The sequence below is a fragment of the Galeopterus variegatus genome, unplaced genomic scaffold (genome assembly GCF_000696425.1).
Source record: "Galeopterus variegatus unplaced genomic scaffold, G_variegatus-3.0.2 Scaffold9125, whole genome shotgun sequence".
NCBI lineage: Eukaryota > Metazoa > Chordata > Mammalia > Dermoptera > Cynocephalidae > Galeopterus > Galeopterus variegatus.
The window spans coordinates 1-21,799 of record NW_007735236.1 but is presented as its reverse complement, the minus strand read 5'-3'; the positions used below and the strand labels follow the sequence as shown (position 1 = coordinate 21,799).

Genomic DNA, 21,799 nt, shown 5'->3' with positions numbered 1-21,799 from the left:
TGTACTTGCTGGATTTCTGCCTGTCCCCAAAACTGTGAGCCCCGTAGAAATATGATCTTGTGTGCATCCCTGTTAAAACTTCACCCTGAGAAAAAGAAAAGCAGCCCTGCCATACATTTGCTGCCCGGTCCATTCAGCCAGGCTTTGGTTTCTTGGAGCCAGCCTGGCATAGCTCTGTCTTGGTGTGGTCTAGTTAAACAGAGACAATTTCAGGGAATATCAACATCAGACAAGGCCATCTGTCGCCATGATGGGTCAAATCAAAAACAAGGCCAGTCTCCAATCATGTCTCAACATAGACAAACAAATATTTTCCAAACCACAAAAATAACCAAATGTCCCCCTCTAGGTAATCTGGGTAGTGGCTGCTTCCTTACCAATTACTGCTTTGGCTTTACTCTAGTAGACCTTGCCATAGATGGCACTTAGTAAGAAGACCAATCACAGAAGTACCCCTTCCTCCTGATGGCATCCAACACAGTGCAATACCCCACTTCCTTAAGCTCGCCTCCAAATCACCTAACACAAGCCCCAATCACAGCCCATTTTTTTCTAAACCATCATTCTGAACCACCCCACAGTTCTCCTGCACTGCAAAAGGCATAAACTCTACTAGTTTGATTACAGGTGAGATTCTGGAAGTCTTTGGCAAGAGGATATTGACACTCCAACACTACAGTGCCTGATTCAGGGCTTGGGATTCTTTGTTGAGTGAACACATTGTCCCATTAGAGTAGAAAGTCGGTTACTGTTCCAACCATGGGTTTATGGGGTGGACAGTGAAGCTGCTGCACCCTGACACCTTCTGAATTCCTTCATGGCCCCTGCTCAAATCCACAGAGAGTGAGCTCTGCGAGGAATCAGGGATACAAATAGAATTCTTTTCAACAAGTTTTTCTAAAGTGTCGAATTCTTCTGTTGTGACAAGCTTTGAAACTCAAGGGTTGCACATGGAACAACAGCATCAGCATCAGGAATGCACTCTGGCCACAGTCCCAACTGCCAATACAAATCTGCCTTTTAACAAGATCACCAGGCACTTGGACATGCAAAGAAGCACTGCTAGTGAGGACCTCATGTTTTCACAAGGCCGGTATAAAAGGGAAATCTAGGGTCCTATTTTTCCCCTGCTCCACCCCACATTCACTCACCTGTCACTCCCATGGCGAACACGGGACCGATGCGCTGCCCCTTGTGGATGCCGTACAGGTGCATCTTATACTTGCGTCCAGGCTCCAGGCCCCCCACGGTGACCTCACTCTCCTCGCCCCTGACACGCACCACCTGGGGCCGCCCGTCCCTGTCCTTGTACTGGACGGTGAAGGAGTCAAAGTGGCCCTTGGGGACGGTCCAGGAGAGGCTCAGTGAGTCTGGCGACGATCCTGTCACTGTCAGCTCCCCGAGGAGTGGCTCCATGGTGGACTCTGAGGCCTCTGTGCTGGATTCTGTGGGGCTGGGTGTCTCTTCTTCTGAAGCTGAAAAGGGGAGACAGAAAGGATGAGGCAGTGTCCCTGGGGATGTCCTGGGGTCTTGGAGAGAAGGATGGACCAGTCATGTCCAGGACTGGGGGCCTGTAGGTCAGTTTGGACAAGTCCATACTGGGGCTGGGTGGTCCTGCTGGGCTGACAGCTACCAAACATGCCCAGGAGGAGCCACGGTCAAGCACAGAGGATGGACAAAGGGAGCCACAGCCTCAGCCACAAGCAGGTCTGTGGTACTGACCAAGATCTCTGAACCATCCCCTGCTCAGTCGTCCCCAAAGAGCATTAGGGTGACCCTACAACTGGGTCCCACCTTGGGGCTCCCCCATTCACTCACCTGTCACCCCGATGGCAGAGACGGGGCCCATGCGCTGGCCTACATGGAAGCCATACAGGTTCATCTTATACTTGTGGTCCGGCTCCAGGCCAGAGACAGTGACCACGTCCTCATGCCCTGGAACCCGCACCACCTTGGGCTCCCCATCCCCGTTCCTGTAGTGGACCAGGAAGTAATCAAACTGGCCCTCGGGGACTGTCCAGGAGAGGCTCAGGGAGTCGGAAGTGGCATCTGTCACGGTCAGCTCCCCCAGGCGCGGCTTGAGGGGAGGCTCGGGGGTCATCATGGGAGACAATTGGGTGGTCATAGCCTCATCCTCTGGAGCTGCACAGACACATATGGGGAAAGGTGAGCTTCTTCAGTTCTTGGTTCAGCACATAAAGAGGTGTATTGCAAAGAGCCCCGTAATGAGGAGCAGAATGATGCCGTCCACTTGGTCTTCCGGCCTCTCTTCTTCCAGGTTCCTTTGATGTTGCCAATCCTATCACCTTACCCTGCTCCCCCTGCTCTCACTCATCACCCACCAACACCCATGTGACGTCTCCCTCTCCTCCAGCACTTGCCTCTCTCTGGGCACAAGCCCATGTGGCCACTGCGCCCTGGGCCTCCCTCTACCGGGTCCCCTTGGCACCCTCCATTCAGTTGGCTCGTATCTTTGCTCCCAGGCAAATTCAGAACACCCTCCCAAGCCAGATGCTGCGGAGGGTTCCTGGACAGTGTTAGTCATCAGCACAGAACTGTGCGGCCACCCCCCTCCTCCCTGGAAGAAGCCACAGGCTCCCTGAGCTACCCCCACCCCTCCACATGCATCAGGACTCTCTCCCCAGCACAAAGGAGATAATACAATATCTCTCAGTTCCTCCCACGTGCCCTGCTGTTTCTAGCTCCTGCTCTTTGAACCGCTTGATATTGATCTGACATGCTCTTCTTCTTTCTAAAGCTGTCCCCAGCTAAGTCGTGCCTGACCTCAGGTCGCAGCTGTCCCCTGGGTACCGGGGGCAGGCTGGCTCAGGCGTCCCTGCCTGCCCTGGCCCGGCCCCTGGGCTTCCCTGTCTCAGGCTCACCCCTTGTGCTTTATTTGCTGGTTCACAGCCTGTCTCCCCACCCCCATGAGCCCCATCAATACAGCAGTATGGTTAAGAAGGGCACATCTTCTTGGGTCATCTTCCCTTACCATCCCACCCCTCATTCACTCACCAGTGATGCCCATGGTGGACACGGGACCCACGCGCCGCCCCTTGTGGACGCCGTACAGGTGCATCTTGTACTTGTGCCTGGGCTCCAGGCTCCCCACGGTGACTTCACTCTCCTCGCCCCTGATACGCACCATCTGGGGCCGCCCGTCCCTGTCCTTGTACTGAATGGTGAAGGAGTCAAAGCGGCCCTGGGGGACGGTCCAGGAGAGGCTCAGCGAGTCTGGGGATGATCCTGTCACTGTCAGCTCTCCCAGGAGTGGCTCCTCGGGGGGTTCTGGAGCCTCCCTGCTGGGTTCTGTGGGCCTGGGGATCTCATCCACAACCTCCTGGGGGGCTGAGAGAAGAGATAGGGGGATACAGGCTGGAATGGTGACTTGCTTTGTTGACATCATTGATAGGGACAATAAAGGCCATCAGCAGACATACTTCTGAAGCTTGGGCTTGGGTAGCTTTTGCTCGCCATTGGGTCATTCATGGATAGAGAGAGGGCTGAGAGCCCCAAAGTCTGTGCTGTATTGCTGGTGCAACTGCACTGGTACAAACCTTCTGAAGGCAACTGGAACACATGTCAGGAGCCAAAATAATGCTCATTTCCTTTGACTCAATAATCCTGTTATGAGCATCTATCCTAAGAAAATTATTAAAAGCAGGAAAAAGTTATAGCATGGAAGAATTCATTATGGGATTATTCATGACAGCAAAATGTGTCAGGAACCCAAACAACCTGTAGAAGATGATTAATTTTGTTACTGTGATTTCACTGAAAAGCATCAAATAACCATTTAAATGATGATTAATGCAGGTTGTATAAGCACAAGGTAAGTGATTACACTGTAACTCGGGTACAAAAATGTAAGAGCCAAGAATTCTATGAACACTCTGACTGCAATGTTAAAACACGCGATGCCTGCAAATGTGGAAAGAGAATGTGTGTTACATGTGGTTATTAATGGTGGTTATTGGATCAGAAGGTGGGATTATGAGTTTTTTTTCCTATTTTCCAAACTTACATAATGTTGCTATATTCTTCTCACAAGAAAAATGTGGGATTAAAAAGGAATTCTGGACTATAAAATCTAATAACTAAGTGGGTGTGGGGAGATGGAACAGGAAGGACAGAAGACAGGGGCTCCTTACGCTGCCTTCTCTACTTTGTACATGCTGTGACTTGCCAGGATCGGGGTCAAAAAATCCAAAACCGAACAGTGGATGAGAATTAACAGATTATCCCCAGGATCTGAATTTTTCTAATGTTCATTTTCCAATTATTCTCCTTTTCTCTGTTCCCCAAAACATAGATGGTCCTCTGCACACGCACATAGAAATGAGGCCTATCTCCCAGCAGTCAGAGTGGCTCCTCCGCCTGGCTGATATTCAGGAGGTGGGAGCGCTCCTCACAAAGTTCGCCTCATGTCACAGAGGGAGTGACCTGCTTTCTGAAGAGATCACCTCTCAGAGGGGCAGATTCTTCCACACCTGTAGGAACTCATGAAGAATACTCAAAACAAGGCATAAGAATCTGGCTGAGAATGGTTTATAAAAGAAAGCCTAAGTGCACTTCTGGAATTTAATTTATCTTGTGATTTTTTCGCCCTAATTTCTTAAGGACTAGAAATTTTAATGTTCTCATAATTAGAAATGAAATGTTTCAAGAGAGACAGGGAAGAAGACAGATAGAGTGCAAGGGAGAAGACACTATATTTTTTCTATTTTTCCCTGATTATAAAAGAAATGTTTGCCATTTGGAAAAATGTGAACAACACAGAACAGAATAAAAAAGAAAAAAAAAAAACTTGCTGGAACATTCTGTTCTAACAACCTGCATCCGTGGGATGTTTCTTTCCACTCTTCTTGCTATGCCTGTTATTTTCAAATGGTTGTGATTAGCATCCTTACAAAAATTTGGGGGTCTCTTTTTTCAATGTAACATTATACAGTAATGGTCTTATGTCAAAATGTTTCAATGGTGGCATTATAGCTCATTTTATAGGTGTTGCCTAAATTATTTAGTCATCTCAATGTGGTTTGAGGCTGGGTAGTTTCTGTGTGTGTGTGTGTGGGGGGGCTTACTTCATAGAATGCTGTGATTAAGATGGGAAGAAAGAAAAATTCTGGTAAATCAGGGTTGGCCTGTGACTGACATATTTCACCCTTGGAGGTGGGCAGTGGCTGACCAGTAGAGGGAGGCCTCCAGAGTAGACAATGAGGCTGCAGGTGGGCAAAGGCCAAACCAATAGGCATGGACAACAGCAAAGAGCCATGGAAGGGGAGTCATGGAGGGGGACTAGAGTTGGGTGGCATGAAAGAGGGGCCAGTACCTGGACCCACAGGGTTCGGTGAGAGAGCAGAACAGTCAACCAGGTATCTGTGAGAAATAAGCAGTCATCCCCCAAGTCCCCTGCCCCGCCACTCACCAGTCACACCCACAGCGGACACCGGGCCCACACGTCGCCCCTCGTGGATGCCGTACAGGTGCATCTTGTACTTGTGCCCAGGCTCCAGGTCCCCCACGGTGACCTCACTCTCCTCACCCCCAACACGCACCACCTTGGGCCGCCCATCCCTGTCCTTGTACTGGACAGCGAAGGAGTCGAAGTGACCCTGGGGGACAGTCCAGGAGAGACTCAGCGAGTCTGTTGACAATCCTGTCACCGTCAGCTCCCCCAAGAGTGGCTCTTCAGAGGATTCTGGGGCCTCTGTGCTGGGTTCTGTGGGGCTGGGAGTCTTGTCCACCTCACTGGGGACAGGGGTCTCTTCTGCAGCTGAGAAGGAAAGACAGAGAGGTTGAGGCAGGGTCACTGGGGATGTTCTAGGGTCTTGGAGAGAAGGATGGTGCAGCTGCAGCCAGAACAGGGGCCTGGAATCAGTTTGGACATGCCCACTCTGGGGCTGGGTGGTCCTGCTGGGCTGACAGCTACCAAACATGCCTAGGCTCCAGGTGGAGCCCTGGTCATGCTAGAGGACGGACAAAGGGAGACACAGCCTCAGCCACAAGCAGATCTGTGGTATCGAACAAGATCCCTGAACTGTCCCCCACTCAGTTGTCCCCAAAGAGCATGAGGGTGACCCTTCCACGAGGTCTCACCCTGGGGCTCCCCCATCCACTCACCAGTCACCCCAATGACAGAGATGGGGCCCACACGCTGGCCACCATGGAAGCCATACAGGTTCATCTTGTACTTGTGGTCTGGCTCCAGGCCAGAGACAATGACCCTGTTCTCGTGCCCCGGCACCCGCATTGCCTTGGGCTGCCTGTCTCCGTTCCTGTACTGGACCAGGAAGTGGTCAAACTGGCCCTCGGGGACCATCCAGAAGAGGCTCAGGGAGTGGGGGGTGGCATCTGTCACAGTCAGTTCCCCCAGGTGTGGCTTGATGGGAGGCTCGGGGGTCATGGTGGGAGGTTCTGTCAGGGCTGGGGTCATTTCTTCGTCCTTCCCTGGGGCTGCATTAAGAGATAGAGAGAATGGAGTATGTACTGGTGGGGCTCTTTCCAGCTGGGAAATTCTGGGAATTCTCTTAGAGATACCAGGGCCCCACAGCCTGGACACCCATGCCCAGGGTCAGGATATCACTTCCCTGGCTTGAATGTTCAGTTAACAGGGACAGAGCACACACCTGTGGTGAAGTCACCATGGCAGGTGATTTTTTTCTTTCTAGGGTAAATGGTGTGGGTGCTGTGGAGTTGGTGGCGGTGGCGAGGAGTCTGTGGTAGTCAGCCCTGGGGGTGGGAGGGCACACCAGTTCCCAAGGTAGGGGACAATGGGGGTGCCATGGACCCAGTGGCTGCTGGTGATGTTGCCCTGGTGGTCAGCACTGCGGTGGTATGGGTGGTCTCTGGGGCAGAGGAGGAGGGTGCTAAGGAGACAGTGCCTCAGGCGAGGTGGTACTGCTGGTCAGTGTTGGGGAGGTGGAGGTAGTCTTTGGGACAGAGGAGGGGGGTGCTATGGAGTCCATAGCAGTGGGCAAAGTAGCCCTGGTGGTCAGCCCTGAGATGGTGCAGGTGGTCTGCAGGGAGGAAGAGTGCTGCATGAAGCCAGTGGTGGCAGGCGAGGTGGCAGTGACTGCAGTTGTCACAGCACAGCAGACACACACGATGCTCAGTGTGTGCATGCACGTAGTCCATGGGGGCTGCTGAGTGAATTTACTTAGCAGGAAGAATTCATGCTTTATAATAACACCAAGCACACCAGACAAGCCGCATCTGGAGGTACATCCACTTGAGTTCGGGAATTCCACCTCATGAGTGTTTTCCTTTAATTCTCCTTCTGGTTTAGAATGTTTTTCTGAGAATTTTAATTAATTTTTTATTTTCATAGCTGGCCGATATGGGGATCTGAACCCTTGACTTTGGTGTTGTGACACCACATTCTAACCAACTGAGCTAACTGGCCAGCCCTGAGCATTTTTAGAAACTAATTTAGATTTCACACTGAGGGTAAAGAGATGAGACCACAAGAGGTCATCTTTGCAAATGGGTAGTTTCTGGACCTTGCAGTAGTTCTGTAGGCTTATGGCAGAGATCATACCCCCAGGGATGCCAGCTCTTTTGGCCTGCGTGAAATCATTTGTTTTGTTTTCATTGGTATCTTTAGTCTTTTCTGTTCTTCATGGGGTTCTATACTGCCTTGAAAGCTGAATTACAAAATCATTGCATTTCATTTGTCTGTTCTGTTTGGGAACTGGATCTTAAGCATCTAGGAGTAACAGCTACACCTTGCTAAGCAGTGCATATGCCTAATATTAACTATTTAAGTAATAGCATCGATGCTAATAGGACTCAGTGTTGTTTTAGCATAAATGGGTATCAATTTAGGGGCTTGGGGAACACATACAATTTTTCCCACTGAAATCTATGATAATTATGAAAATCGGGCCTAAGGGATTTTCAGAAACTAATTACCTTCCTCAGAAAGGGAAGCCTGCAGATACTTTTCCTTATGCGTGAACAGAGCCACAGTCACACTCACCCTTAAAGACAGGTATGGTTATTCCTTCTTACCAAATGGAGAAAGGGAGGCACAGAAAGCTCAAAGGCACAGAAAGCTTGAGGCCACACAGCTCAAATGGGCTGAGGATAGGGTCAACCCCAGGTGTGCCTCAGTCTGTTATTTTCCTGGTGCTCTGTCTCTTCAAGGACCCAAAAAGCCCATGTGTAAAGGGTAAGATGGCTGGGGCGACACCAAAGGCTTAGAGTGAAGACATGAGCAGAACTGTTCCCAGGAGCTTGGGAGGCTCAGTCTCAGGGAAAGTGGGATAAAGACACCTGCATACTGACGAAAGAGAAACTGAGTCCAGCTCGGAGCAGAGCCCAGGGTCCCATTGCATACTCACCAGTTAAACCGAAAACAGAGATGGGGCCCATGCGCTGACCACCATGGAAGCCGTAGAGGTTCATCTTATACTTGTGGTCTGGCTCCAGGCCTGAGACAGTGACCCCATCCTCATGCCCTGGCACCCGCATCGCCTTGGGCTGCCCGTCCCCATTCCTGTACTGGACCAGGAAGTGGTCAAACTGGCCCTCGGGGACTGTCCAGGAGAGGCTCAAGGAGTCAGGGGTGGCGTCTGTCACTGTCATCTCCCCTAGACGTGGCTTCAGAACAGGAGCATCAGGGGGCTCCTCTCTTGGGGCTGGGAAGAGATATAAACAGAATCTTTCTTGTTGCTGGAAGGAGCTATTATAGAGTTCTCCAGCTTTCTTGGAATCAGGTCAGAAGACGTGCTGTTTCTGGGCTTAAGATCCATTTCTAATTATGATCATCAAAGTCTTTTTGTGCCCTCCTTAGTCCTTCAAATATGCCAGGCAGCTGCTTGCCTCAGGGTCTTTGCAGTGACTTTTCCCTCCACCTGAATGTCCTTTCCCCAGATATCTGCATGGCTCTTGCCCATTATGTCTCGGCTCAAACGTCACCTACTTTGGGGGGCCTTCCCTGACCACGCTATTTAAAATTCAAATTCTTTCAATTGCAATGTATCCTCTTTATTTGGACCTGATTCCAGCACCAAACTGCAAAAGAATAATTATGAGACAATCTGGAGACTGTAGCACTACGTGGATACTCAATATTAAGGAATAATTGTTCATTTTTAAAGGTACAGTGATTAATTGTGGATTTTTAAAATAGTCTTTTAAAAAATAAATATAGGGCCGAGCCCGTGGCAGTAGCTATGACAGAGACTGCATGGTCTGCAAAGCTTAAAATATTTCCTATTTGATTCTGTACAGAAAAAAGTTGCTGACTCCTGCTCTAGAATAATGAAATCCATGTGGAATTCCTTTTATGCTAGGATCTCACTGACTTGGAAATCTTCAAAGGAAAAGCTTAACTTAATCGAATTTGGAAGCTTTTCAGGCACCGAATTCTAAAATATGAGATAGATTTTGTTTCCTCTGTTGGTGGGAGTTTTGGGTTAACAAAAAGAAAGGAATTTAGAATTTTAATCTTGAGAGACCATCCAAAATGTGGTAAAACAGCATAATATATTTTGGGGTGTATTGAAAGGAATGGGAAACCAGAAGAATTAGAGTTTTGCCAGGATAATTTCTCAATTGAAATATATATATATATATATATATATATTTAAATATTTATTGATGAAAGTATAAGGATGTCTGGGATTAGTTTTAAAATATTGCAGTGATACATCCATACAATGGAATACTATTTAGAAATAAAAAGCAATGAAGTTCTGCTACATGTTACAACGTGGATAAACCTCACAAACATTATGCTCAGTGAAAGAAGCCAAACACAAAAGAACACATATTGTACAATTCCATTTATATGAAATGTCTGGAAAAGGCAAATCTACAGAGACAGAAAGTAGATTAGTCCTGAACTAGAGCTGAGCATGGGAATGGGTCTGGAAACAGGTTTTTTAGGGGGGTGAAGAAAAAGTTTTAAAATTAGACTGTGGTGATGGTTGCTGAACTAGGTAAATATACAGAAATTGATAACTAGTGCACTTAAAACAGGTGAATTTTATGGCACATAAATTATATCTCAATAAAGCCGTTAATAAAGAAAACATTCTAGTGCAGGAGGGCAGGAAATGGGTGGACACGGATGAGCCAGACTAGCCAGGAGTTGACATTTGATTGAAGCAGGGTAGAAGACACATGAGAGGTCATGACACTATTCTTTCTTTGTGTATATGCTTGAAATTGTATTTAATAAATATTTATTGAACAAATTAATTAATATTTCATGGGATTTGTCCCAATTTCACAAGAACAGTTCTCTGTAGATTTCCCAGGAAAAGTAGAGAGCCACAAATCAGTCAGTGAATTACCTACCTAGATGCCTCAGTCCCTAGGGGCCCTCTCTTAGAGGGTCTATCACTTACCTGCGGTAAGGGACAGGCTCTCCCTGTCCCCAGATCACACTTTTCCTGAGGTGTTTGTGGACAGGAGGTGCATTGGAGATTTTGGGGCTTTGGGGTCCTGGGTCTCCAGTGGACAGCATGCTGGAGGCTTCACTTTCTCGAGACCCAACTGAGAGGGCCCTTGAGATCTCACTTACCTGTCACTCCCACGGCAGATACGGGGCCCATGCGCTGCCCCTCGTGGAGGCCGTACAGGTGCATCTTGTACTTGTGCTCAGGCTCCAGGTCCCCCACGGTGACCTCACTCTCCTCGCCTCCAACACGCACCACCTGGGGCTGCCCATCCCTGTCCTTGTACTGGATGGTGAAGGAGTCGAAGTGGCCCTGGGGGACAGTCCAGGAAAGGCTCAGAGAGTCTGGGGACGATCCTGTCACCGTCAGCTCTCCCAGAACTGGCTCCTCAGGGGGCTCCAGGGACTCTGTGCTGAGTTCTGTGGGGCTGGGGATCTCGTCCACCTCTGTGGGGGCGGGGGTCTCTTCTTCTGGAGCTGAGGAGGGGAAACAGAGAGGGTGAGGCAGGGTGCCTGGGGATGTCCTGGGATCTTGGAGAGAAGGATGGACCAGCCTTGACCACGACTGGGGGCCCTGAGGTCAGTTCACACAAGCCCATCTGGGGCTCGGTGGTCCTGCTAGTCTGACAGCTACCAAACATGCCCAGGCTCCGGGGTCAACTGTGGGCTCCCAGGGTAGCCACCACCACAACACAGCTCTCCATGGCCCCTGCCTACCCAGGAGGAGCCACGGTCAAGCACAGAGGACGGACAAAGGGAGCCACAGCCTCAGCCCCAGCAGGTCTGTGGTACTGACTAAGACCCTGAACCATGCCCCGTTTAGTTGTCCCCAAAGAGCATGAGGGTGACCCTTCCACTACGTCCCACCCTGGGGCTCCCCTATCCACTCACCCGTCACCCCTGTGACAGAGACGGGGCCCACACGCTGGCCACCGTGGAAGCCATACAGGTTCATCTTGTACTTGTGGTCTGGCTCCAGGCCTGAGACAGTGACCCCATCCTCATGCCCTGGCACCCACATTGCCTTGGGCTGCCCGTCCCCATTCCTGTACTGGACCAGGAAGTGATCAAACTGGCCCTCGGGGACTGTCCAGGAGAGGCTCAGGGAGTCAGGGGTGGCGTCTGTCACAGTCAGTTCCCCCAGGTGCGGCTTGAGGGGAGGCTCTGGGGTCATGGTGGGAGGTTCTGAGGGCTGATCATCCTCTTCCCGTGGGACTGAACAAAAACATGAAGAGTAAGAAGGACACTAGAGAGGGGCAGGGTTCCACGGGGACTTGCCTCTCCTCCGAATTCTCCCAGCCATCTGGAAGGAAGCAGAGTGGGCAGAGTTCTCCCTCACCTGTCAGGGCCTCGATATGGGCAGAACCCACACGCTTCCCATCATGGAAACCATACAGGGTCACCAGGTATCTGTGGTCGGATTCCAGGCCGGAGAGGGTGATGTCATTCTGGTCACTCCCTATACTGACCACTTGGAGTTGCCCATCTCTATCTGTGGACTGGACCTCGAAGGAGTCAAATTCTCCCTCAATCACTGTCCAGGAGAGATGCAGGGTGTGTGGTGTGGCTTCCTCCACCGTCAGCTCCCCAAGGCGGGGCTCAGGTGCAGGAGGGGCTGGTGCAGAGGTTTCCGCTTCTTCCCTAGGGGCTGGTTCGGAGAGACAGTTAGAGATGGATGACTGGTCTGTCGCTGCACCAAGGCTCTCAGGAGGAGGGAGCAGGGAAGAGGAAGGAGGAAAGGAGGGAAGGAGGGAAGGAAGTAAAGGCAAAAGGTTAGCAATAAAAGGAACAGCTTTTGACATACACAGATGAATTTCAAAAGCAGTATGCTAAGTGCAAGAAGCTTTTAAATACAAGAGACTACGGGCCGGCCTGTGGCTCACTCGGGAGAATGCGGTGCTGATACACCAAGGCCACGGGTTCGGATCCCATATAGGGATGGCTGGTTTGCTCACTGGGTGAGCGTGGTGCTGACAACACTAAGTCAAGGGTTAAGATCCCTTTACCGGTCATCTTTAAAAAATAAATAAATAAATAATAAATAAATAAATAAATACAAGAGATTACATATTGTATGTTTCTGTTAAATGAAATGATTAAAAAAGCAAACGATATAACAATAGAAAGCAGATCAGTGGTTGCCGGGAGGGTGGGGTTGGGGGAGCTGACTGCAAGGGGACACAAGGAAACTTTTTGGGTTGATGGAAATGTTCTATATCTCAATTGTGGTCAAGGTTTTATGACATGCATTTGCCAAAACTCATTGAATTGTTCCCTTAAAAGGGGTGAATTTTACTATATGCAAATTATGCTTTTATACAGCTGATCCCTTCTCCCAAAAGAGGGGAAGTGGGAAGCTCAGAGGTCTTATGGCTCAGTCAGATCAGGAGAGCCAGGTGGGAAGAAGGCACAGGTTTTTCCGCTGCTGCTGCACTCACCAGTCACGGCGATGGCCGAGATGGGACCCACACGCTTGCCGTCATGCTGCCCGTAGAGCAGTAGCTTGTACCTGCGGGCGGGGTCCAGGCCCAAGATGCTGACCTCCCGGAGGCTGCCCTCCACGGGCACCACCTGGGGCTGCCCATCCCTGTCCTTGTACTGGACCACAAAGGAGTCAAATTGGCCTTCAGAGACCATCCATGAGATGCCTATGGAATCCGGCGTCACACTGGTCACCTGCAGCTCCTCTCCCAGACGGGGTTTTGGGGGATGCTTTGTTCCAGGATCATCCACAGCACTCTGGGACTCTGAGATGGAGACATGAAGTGGAAATGGCTAAGCTGTTTCTGGAAGCCTGGGTGACCTCAAAGGACAAGATGGAGAGATCTGGAGACAGGGCTGTGCATGGTTGAGTCCCACAGGACTGGTGCTATGGGCTTGTGCAAGGACATGGGGGAGCTGGATCTGAGCCAAAGTGGCCGGGGCCAAGCAGTGGTAATGGCAGACACCACAAGTGGCCACCTGCTGTCCTGGGCCCCCGGGGGCAGAGCAGGGCCCTGCAGAGGATGTCCCTCACCCGTAGTGCCGTCAGCAGTGAGGGGGCCGTGGCGCTTCTTGCCCAGGAGGCCATAAAGGAGGAATCTGTACTTTCGGCCCACGTCCAGAGGGGCAATGGTGACTGAGCGCTCATGGCCCTCCACAGGCACCACCCGGGGCCCGTCTTTGTCCTTGAACTGGACCACAAAAGAGTCGAACTGGCCCTCGGGGACTGTCCAGGAGAGGCGCAGTGAGTCTGGGGTGGGGTCTGCCACCCACAGCTCCCCGAGGCGGGGTGGGGCCCCTGGGCTGGTGTCACTTCGGGCAGCTGAAAGAGAGGAAAGGTTCTTGTGTTTACTTTTTCCAAAATGACTCCTTAACTGCCTCCTTCTGGGGTTGGAAAAGACCCAGAACTGCGCAAATGGTCGGTGCTTCCCTGAAATATTTCCACCACCCTCCCATCCTTACCACCATCTCCAACTGGCCCATGCCTCCCTCCACTTGACAAGTGTGGGGAGGGGTCTTCTGTCCTGAGTCATCTCTGGGAAAATAAGAGTCCCTAGCTTCCCTCCTTGTCTTATTCCTCCAGCTCCCCAGACTCTTCCCACCTCTTAGAGACTATCCCTAGCAGGGTACGGCTCATCCCAGACTTCTACCCAGGAGCTCACACTTTGTGATTTGGCTGGCCCCTGGGGAAATGGGGTGCGGGATACAGGACCCCTGACGGGGGCAGACAGCAGGTGGGGGAGGCAGGATCTTATGACTGGGGTGGTTCTTGCGCCACTCGTTCTACACCAGCCAGACTCAGAGGTAAGACTCCCCCAGGGCCTGGTGGAGGAGCGGGGGGCTGCCTGCGAGTGTGTGTTGGGGGGGAGTTGAAGGAAGGAGTACAGACGGGGAAAGGGCCTGGTGTCTGCTGAGGAGCCATCCCAGGGCCTGGGAAGGAGCCGGCCTGCTGCCTTCTTGGACAGCGAGGGCGCTGACGCATGCTTATTGCGAGAGTTTTCTGGCAACGGCGAGCCTCCAGGGGCAGGAGAGGGCCTGGACTGAACCCCAGGAAAGGGGCACAGCTGGGCTGGGCTCCTCTGATTCCCAGTTTCTGAGGCTCCAGGAGGAGGGCAGAGGAGGAAGGGGAGCCTCTGTGGGAGGCAGATATGGGACCAGATGGGCCTGAGCCAAGAGGGTGAGAAGCTAGGTGAGAGTCAGAGGGGAGACAGTGAAATTCAGAAGGCGACAGCCTTGCATGGCCCAGGGAGGAGGAAGGGCTTCTGGCTATCCTCGACCCCTTGCCCAGCACCCTAGTCTCCCACCTTCCATCCTCCAGGAAGGGGCCTGCAGGGTCTTCACCATCCAGCAGAAGTAGAAATTATGAGAGGAGAGGAAAAGTCAGCAGGGGAGGAGAGACTCAGGAACTAGCCCCATTCTCCCGATCTTTGTCTGCTTTGGACTGGGCAGGTAGCATGGCTTTTCAAATGACAGGAAAGACCTGGCAGAAGGGAGTGCGAAGAAGGAAGGAAGAAAGGAAGGCTGGTGCTTGGGGCCTCTCACCTGTCCTTGCCTCCACAGAGACTGGGCTGAGTCGTTTCCCATCCCAGATCCCGAACAGCAGGAACTTGTACTTGCGGGAGGGCTCCAGGCCGGGGACTGTGACCTCACGCTGGTCTGCAGACGCCAGCATTACCTGGGGCTGTCCGTCCCTGTCCTTGTACTGGACCACAAAGGAGTCGAATTTGCCCTCAGGGACTGTCCACAAGAGGCCCACGGAGTCGGGAGTCACATCCGTCACTGTCAGCTCCCCCAGGCGTGGCTCCAGAGGGGGTTTGGAGGTGGCTGGGGCTGGTGGGAGGGGAGCTGGGATCCGGGAAGACAAAGAACACAGGAGATCTCTGAGGGGAGAACTATTGTGCTCCGAGGCCTCAGGGGACTGTGAGCTGAGTTGGGGAACAGTTACATCTTTATTTTCACTGACTTCTAACTGAAATGAAGTATTTCCTTCAATGATCAACACAGGAAACTAACCACAATAGTAGTATTGTTACTTTGTCACCAGTAGAAATCACAGATGTTCACATCACCTTAGAGTTATTACAGAAACTTCAAAATACCGTTGATACTCATCACTACTTCCAAATGTGGCAGTTTATCAAACATGCCACCAAGTCTTGTTATTTAATGAATAAGCCCAGGTATTACTAAGTCACAAATTTGAGTTTTTATTTTTTTAAAGATGACTGGTAAGGGGATCTTAACCCTTGACTTGGTGTTGTCAGCACCACACTCTCCCAAGTGAGCTAACCGGGCATCCCTATATGGGATCCGAACCCGTGGCCTTGGTGTTATCAGCACCGCACTCTCTCAAGTGAGCCACAGGCTGGCCCTATAAATTTGAGTTTTAAAGAACTCTTTTGATAATTATATATCAAGATAATTGGTTTCTTTTGTAATCATATATACATTTTATTTTATAGATTTGAAAAGATTGGTCTGAGAGGGACCAGGGGTTCCACCAGATGCCACAGCACAAAAATTGTGAGGGCTGGCCCGTGGCTCACTTGGGAGAGCATGGTGCTAACAACACCAAGTCAAGGGTTAAGATTCCCTTAACTGGTCATCTTTAAAAAAAAAAAAAAAAATTGTGGAGAACCCATGCCCAGGAAGCCATGAGGGGCGGGAAGGAGCCAGGAGCCAAGAGAGATGGCAGCTTCCCAGAGGGACAAAGACTGGCACGGCCAGAGGGAATGCAGCTCAGGCCAGGAGGCCAGGACCTCCGAGAAGAGATTCCAAGAGGTGTGTCGTCTAACCCCAGTGAAAAAGGGCAGAAGAGGGAGGTGGCAGCCCTGTCCAAGTCACAGCAAGGTTGTAAAGAGAATGGAAGGAAACAGCTATGGACAATCGGAGAGGGAGAGAGAGTCTACATCTGGATTTAGGGCAAATGGAAGGAACATATTCCCGCAGGGTGAGGAGGTAGAGTGGAGATGGGGAAGGGACTGCGGGGTGGGGAAGGCTCCAGCCCTGAGGAGGAGCCATGCGGTCAGGAAACAGACTAAGATGACTGTGAGCCAGGGAAGGACCTGTAGGGTCACTGAGGCAGAGCCCGAGGGGGTCTAGCCCCTCAGGGAGGGAAGAGTGGTGCCCAGGCAGGGCTGGGAAAAGGGTCTCAGGCTGGGGAAGCTCTGGGTAACCAGGGATGGGGAGTGCTTCAACCCCTCACTCACCCGTCATGGCTATCACAGAGAGGGGGCCAACACGTTGCTGACCATGTAGCCCATAGAAGTTCATCTTGTATTTTCTTGCAGGCTCCAGGTTGGGGACTGTGACTTCAAGCTGGTCTGCAGACACAGGCACCACCTGGGGCTGTCCATCTCTATCCTTGTAGTGAACGGGTGGGGGGGGGGGGGGGGCGCTCCCGAGATCTTGTTTCTCTAGCTTCCATGGAAGGGCAAGACTAGGCTCCAGACAGGTGAAACCTGCTTAAAACAGGCTGGTAACCAGGTGTCAGGCAGACAGAAAAGAGTCTGGGTGGGAAGGACAGGATGGAGGCAGCTGAGGGGGATGGGTGGGACCAGAGTGACCACCATGTACTATGTACAGGGACCAGGCCAGGCATGTTCTTTCCTTTTGTGTGCCTTCTAACCATGGTAGTTCCTGTAGCGTCCACTTCCTGCTGGTTTTGCCATCTCTGTACTTCCTTCCATGAGGGAGAGAAACTGTCCCTCACCATCAAACCTGACTGCTAGTGGTTTGGCTTAACTGGAAAGGGCGAGATTATAATTGTTGGTGAGTATGACAGTCCCCACTGCATCTGGGAAGTGTTTCTAAGTAGCCCCACGTATTTCTCCTCCCAGCCCCACCAAGAGCCTCAGCCTGCTCTGCTGATGAACACCCACGTCCACTTCTTTCTTAATGGGCCACTTCCATTTTATCCAAGACATGCAAAATACATGTTTAAAAATATACAGCACTAGAATTCGATATACAGTGATCTCTCCACAGGATGGTCTCAGCAAAAGTCAAAATGAGCTGAGAACATGCTAGACATGTTATATCACCACCTCTAACCCACTGTGGCAAAGTCGGTGGCGTTTGCTCCATCTTGAAAATGAGGAAGCTGAGCTTCCAGGAGAGGTGGTAAGTTTTTCAAGATCACACAGTTGGGGAAACCAGGAATGGAACTCAGTTTGTCAAATTCCAAAAGTCTATTTCCCTCTATAGCATTGCCTGTTAGAACCCATCCTTACCCTGAGGACCAGGCACAGGGCCTCACAGAGCCTGGTGTGGCTGCCTGGGACAGAGGCACAGAACGAGAGTCACCCAGGAGAAACCTTGGCAGCATGTTCTGGGCCTGGCATGAGCCTCCACTCTACCTCAGGCCCTGAGGCCAGTAACTCAGGGTGGCTTCCCCTTTCCCTCTTCTCAGTGCTGACTGAGCAAAGAAAAGAAATTAGGAGTGGAAGTTTGTGGAAACTAAGCCAACCATGTCACTATGAGGTTGAGCTTTGTGGAAGTAGAGAAACCATGTTCTAGAAACCTGTTTCTCTACCTTTACGTTTCTAGTCTTTCCCCTTATAGTAAAAGTTGTTTTTGAAAAAGGTGCGTCTTTGTTTCAGTGAGTAAAGGGAAAATGAGACCCCCTCACTGTGACCAAGCTGGGCAGGTCAGCAGGAGAGTTCCAGAGGCACTGCTGCCCACCCAGCCTCTTGGGCTGAGGCTCTGGAGAGGAGGTGCCCAGGCTGGGTCCTTTGTGGTTGCAGAGGTGGCCCTGTAACCAGGTCCAAGACAAGGGGCAGAAGGAATGTTCTTCTCTGCTGTAAAGTCACTCACTGAACGAGGGTTAAAGAAAGTTTTGAGCTGCACTGATGAAAAGGCCAATGTCTCATATACATTCTGACCAACTAAGGAGCTGAACCAGCAAAAAGGGACAAAGCAGACCCCTGAGTAAGGGTGATTACAATAATCATAGCAGCAAATGCTGACAGCATGTTTACTTTGTGCCAGGCCCATCCTCAGTGCTTTACAACTGTTAAGTCATTTAATCCTCGCACTAGTTCTGTGAGGTAGGTGTTACCTCCATTTCACAGACAAGGAAACAGAGGCACAGAAGGTTTAAAACTTGCTCAGGTCCTGAAAGCTCAGTGACCTCTATTTCTAGGTCTTCCCCAAACAGGTGGGGCCTTGTGGTTCCACTGGGGCAAGGGAGAGCAACTGGCTACAAGGAAGCTGGGGGCCAGCAGTAGGAGAGAACCAAAGCAGGCCCCTGCCCCCTCACTCACCTGTCACTCCCATGGTGGACACGGGACCCATGCGCTGCCCCTCATGGATGCCGTACAGGTGCATCTTGTACTTGCGCCCAGGCTCCAGGCCCCCCACGGTGACCTCACTCTCCTTGCCCTCGACACGTACTGCCTGGGGCCGCCCATCTCTGTCTTTGTACTGGATGGTGAAGGAATCGAAGCGGCCCTGGGGGACAGTCCAGGAGAGGCTCAGCGAGTCTGGGGATGATCCTGTCACTGTCAGCTCTCCCAGAAGTGGCTCCTCGGGGGGCTCTGGGGTCTCCATGCTGGACTCTGTGGGGCTAGGGGTCTCATCCACAACATCCTGGGGGGCTAAGAGAAGAGATGGGGGATACAGGCTGTAAGGGTGACTTGCTTTGCTGCTGTCGTCGATAAAGACAATCAAGTCCACCAGCAACATACTCCTCAAGTTTACTAGGAGCTCAGTAGGCTAAGGGACTTACGTAGCCTTTGTATTAGCCACTTAGTCACTCACAGAAGGAGAGAGGGCTAAGAGCCCCCAATATTTGTCCTGTACTGCTGGTGGGACTGCACTAGTGGGTTCTGTGGGCCTGGGGGTCTCCCCTCATGTCTGAGAAAGGAGCCAAGATGGGAAGAGAGGAAACTTCTGAGGATCCTTCCATACTGCATTCACTAACTGTGCTGACCTCAGGAAAGCGAGGCGGGCAGTGAAGCCTCTTCCCACCTATGCCCCTTCCCAGGGCGCTCTGGCTGCCCCATCCCCTCACCTGGACAGGATCATGGAATGTGCTCCGGCCACGCCCTCCCTGGACAGCCCTGCCCCTGTCTGCCCTTTAACCCTAAGGTATGAATTGCTAAGGCAGGGTTCTAGACAAGAGTGGGTGAAAGATTCAGGGGTGGGTGGAGGTTGGGAAGGCCCCTGCTCTTTCCTGGCTGGCTCTGGAATCACACCCCGAAGGCCACCAATTTATTGTCCCTGCAGTTAGGTCTTTGCGGAGGGTCCATGGTATAGGGAGACTGTGGCACAAGGAAAGCCAGCCCTTCTGTGACCCACTCCCTGGTCCATGGGGGACTACTTACGGGACAGGAGATTGAGGAGGGAACAGGCAAGAATGATAACCCCGGCAAGGCTGGGAAAGGGAGGGAGGTGAGGAGCAGAAATGTTTACTAGGAAGTGAGAGAATCAGGGAGAAACAGAAGCTCACTCTTAAGTAGCAGTTTTGATGTGCCAGGCACTATTCTCGGTGCTATTTGTATATGAACTCATTTAATTCTGACAACTCTGTGTAGTGGCTACCATTATTATCCCCATTTGACAGAAGGGAAAGGTGAGACACAGAGAAGTTAAGTGGCTCGCACAAGGTCCCTTAGGCAATAAGTTGTGAAGCTGGCAGTAACAGCCAGGGAGTTGGCTCCCGAGCCCATGCTCCTGACCACTACGCCACAATACCTCTTGGCAAAGGCTTCATGGGCCATGGGAATGGCAACAGACTGAGAGAGCCTGGGGACATGGAGGAACAGGCTGGGATGCAGGGCTGCAAGTGAGCCCTTTGCCCCGTTCCAAGCTGGCTGGGAGTCAGGGGCTGGGAGGAGTCCTGTTCATGCCTCAAAGAGGCTGGGAAAATGCAGTGCTCTTGTCCTTCAGATCTGCCACCTCTGAACAGGGCAGCAATGGTGTGAGGGTCGGGGGAGTGGTGACAGAATCTCAGAAACGGCCACAACATGAACCAGGCCATGAAGGAGGCTGTGGATAAGCTGGAAGGATCCCGGGCCAGGTCCTGCTCACAGGACTGGGACTACCAGGGGATGGAGGCCTGTGCGGCCCTGACTCACCCGTCTTGGCCACCACAGACACAGGCCCCACACGCTGCCTGCCACGAAGCCCGTAGAGGTTCATCTTATATTTCCGGTCGGACTCCAAGCCAGGGACAGTGACCTCGTTCTCATCCCCACTAATGCGTACTGCCTGGGGCTGCCCCTCTGCATCCTTGTACTGGACCACGAAGGAGTCAAAGGGGCCCTGGGCCACAGTCCATGACAGGCGTAGGGAGTCTGGGGTCACGCCGGTCACCGTCAGTTCCCCCAGGAGAGGCTGTTCGGGTGAGTCGGGTTGGGGGGGCTCCTCTTTCCTCTCTGGGGCTGTAAACAAGAGGATCCATCCAGGTGGTGAACTGGCAGCCTGGGATTGGGGATTGGGGTTTGGACGGGATGTCACACCTGGTGGGCGGGATGGGTCACTGCTCTATTAGTGTGAGTGCTAAACTCCTGGGAAGTCTGGCACAGTCAGGGTATGACACACCTTCTGGGCCTTGGGGAGCTGCTGAACAGGATGGAAGGGGCCCAGCAGTGTGGGGGAGGCTGGCTGCCCTTCAGCCCCGGAGCAGGGCCAGTATGCCAGAGTCATCCATCTTGCTGGGAGGCCCTAGCTTGTTCCTGGCTGAGGGCTTATGTGCAGAAGATTGAGAGTGGTCACATGGGGGCTTAGGTGGCTGCCACTTACCAGTGGTGCCATCGGCCATGAGGGGACCATATCGCTTCTTGTTGGCAATCCCAAATAGAGTGAATCTATACTTGTGGTCAGAGTCCAGGGGGGAGATGATGATTGAGCGCTCAGGCCCTTCCACAGGTACCACCTGGGGACGTCCATCCCTGTCCCTGAATTGGACCATGAAGGAGTCAAACTGGCCCTCAGGGACAGTCCAGGAGAGGTGCAGCGAGTCTGAGGTAGGGTCTGTCACCCAGAGCTTTCCCAGGCGGGGTGGGGTCCCTGGGCTGGGATCACTCTGAAGCACTAGGAAGAAGGGGTAGAGAGAAGGGAGGGACACACATCACAGGAGAAGAGGAACCCATCTCCCACACAGGGGTGCTGCGTGCCGTTGTGCAGACCATTCACTGTACAAAGGTGCATTGCCAAGGGAGCACAGAGGTACTGAAATCCAGCCAGCACTCTGCTTGCCAAGCTGTGCCCTGGTAAGGAGCTATGTCCACCTAGAGGAAGGGCTGCTTTCTTCCAAATGGCACAAAAGCACTGTATGGACTAGTGTGGCCCTGACTCAATCCACAACTGGGGGAGGTAGGGGGGGAGTCAGAAAGAGCAGAGCCCTGGGCCGGCCCCGTGGCTCACTCGGGAGAGTGCGGTGCTGACAACACCAAGGCCGCGGGT

General features: G+C 51.9%; 2 protein-coding genes across 2 annotated transcripts in view; both read right to left on the bottom strand.

Moving 5' to 3' along the window:
* SLC27A1 (solute carrier family 27 (fatty acid transporter), member 1) overlaps nt 1–133 on the bottom strand; it is a 6,618-nt gene extending 6,485 nt beyond the window's left edge. Inside the window, exon 1 of the mRNA XM_008593433.1 lies at nt 116–133. Coding sequence (XP_008591655.1) covers nt 116–133 — 18 coding nt within the window. The remainder of the gene's footprint in view (nt 1–115) is intronic.
* On the bottom strand, nt 134–21,446 carry LOC103609058 (tenascin-X-like; the record flags this gene model as incomplete). Its single annotated transcript, XM_008593432.1, has 18 exons — nt 134–189; nt 1,152–1,475; nt 1,819–2,136; nt 3,016–3,348; nt 5,429–5,776; nt 6,124–6,456; nt 8,346–8,642; nt 10,535–10,885; nt 11,300–11,623; nt 11,748–12,056; nt 12,847–13,155; nt 13,425–13,712; nt 14,933–15,235; nt 16,600–16,753; nt 17,623–17,666; nt 18,655–18,987; nt 20,470–20,775; nt 21,137–21,446. Coding segments are annotated over 18 exons (5,040 nt in total), but the record flags the coding sequence as incomplete, so codon positions are not given.
* Between the last annotated feature and the right edge of the window lie 353 nt (nt 21,447–21,799).